General features: G+C 41.9%; 1 protein-coding gene across 1 annotated transcript in view; it reads left to right on the forward strand.

Annotated features, from left to right (window-relative positions):
* The window catches only part of Morc1 (MORC family CW-type zinc finger 1), a 181174-nt gene that overhangs the window by 169077 nt on the left and 10790 nt on the right, over positions 1-1307 (forward strand). Inside the window, exon 23 of the mRNA XM_021209326.1 lies at positions 1090-1239. Coding sequence (XP_021064985.1) covers positions 1090-1239 — 150 coding nt within the window. The remainder of the gene's footprint in view (positions 1-1089; positions 1240-1307) is intronic.

Raw genomic sequence — 1307 nt, forward strand, 5'->3', positions numbered from 1 at the left:
GGTAGACCAGGCTGGCCTCGAACTCAGAAATCCGCCTGCCTCTGCCTCCCGAGTGCTGGGATTAAAGGCCTGCGCCACCAGGCCCGGCTATTACCCCGTTCTTAAAGGCCTTCCCAATATAATCAAACAAAACTCTTTGAAGCAGAGGTTTATAGGTGTCAGTGTGATAGGATTTAAAAAAAAATCTTAATTGCTACTTGAAAATAAAAGTGCCTGTCTACCCTCTCAACCCCTCTGACCTGTGTCCACCTCCACCTGCTCCGCTCCACCACCTTTGGTGTCATTCATTGTTGTGATCCAACCATACCCAAAGCATTGCTCTTGTCTCATGCTTCACTCTCATGCACCCTCACTGACTGATACTCCAGGATCATGTTCTCTTCTCCAGAACATTCTTCCCTCATATCTTTACTAGGAATTTCTCTTTTTACTTTTGGCCCTTCTTCATTTTGTTATTGTGCATCTTTGCAAGCATAAAATAGAACCTAAGTCTCTTCCTGCAGAGAAGAGGTGAGTGGTAGATGATTCTCTATTGCTGACTACATGTGATGGGATATACCTAAAATCCCAGCACTTGGGAAGTGGGCAAGAATCAGGAGTTCAAGACCATCAGCTATATTGTGAGTTCAAGGCCAATCTAGTCTAGATAAGATACTGTCTCGCTGGGCGTGGTGGTGCACGCCCTTAATCCCAGCACTTGGGAGGCAGAGACAAGTGGATTTCTGGGTTTGAGGTCAGCCTGGTCTACAAAGTGAGTTCCAGGACAGCCAGGGCTATACAGAGAAACCCTGTCTCAAAAAAACAAAACAAAACAAAACAAAACAAAACAAAAAAAGATACTGTCTCAAGCAGTCCTAAATAACTAGTGAATTATCACAAATTGTGTTTAATCAATGCTATTCCCAAACCTTGAAGCAACGTATAAGACTAAGTTATTATTGCTATAAGACTTGTATAATCAAACACGTGGAATCTCAGAGTATTACATTGATGCCTGTCCTTTTCTTTCATTGTGTATGAACAATTCATGGTAATGTTTCTGAAATGGGTGGAATCTAATATGGTTTTTCTTGACATCATAAATCCCAGCTTGCCAGGGGTGCAAATGGAAGATTTAAGTCCCCGTTCTGGACACAAAGTCAGCTCTGTGACAGGCGATTGTCAGCCACCTTCTTCACCAATGCCTTCTCAAAGCATGTCTGTGGAGGAGACAGCAAGAAAACTGCTGTCTAACTTAAGGTAAAAATAATTCCTAATTTTCCCACATGCTGTATTGAATCTTTTCTTTCTTTTTTTTTTTTTTTTTT

Source organism: Mus pahari, chromosome 12 (genome assembly GCF_900095145.1).
Source record: "Mus pahari chromosome 12, PAHARI_EIJ_v1.1, whole genome shotgun sequence".
Taxonomy (NCBI): domain Eukaryota; kingdom Metazoa; phylum Chordata; class Mammalia; order Rodentia; family Muridae; genus Mus; species Mus pahari.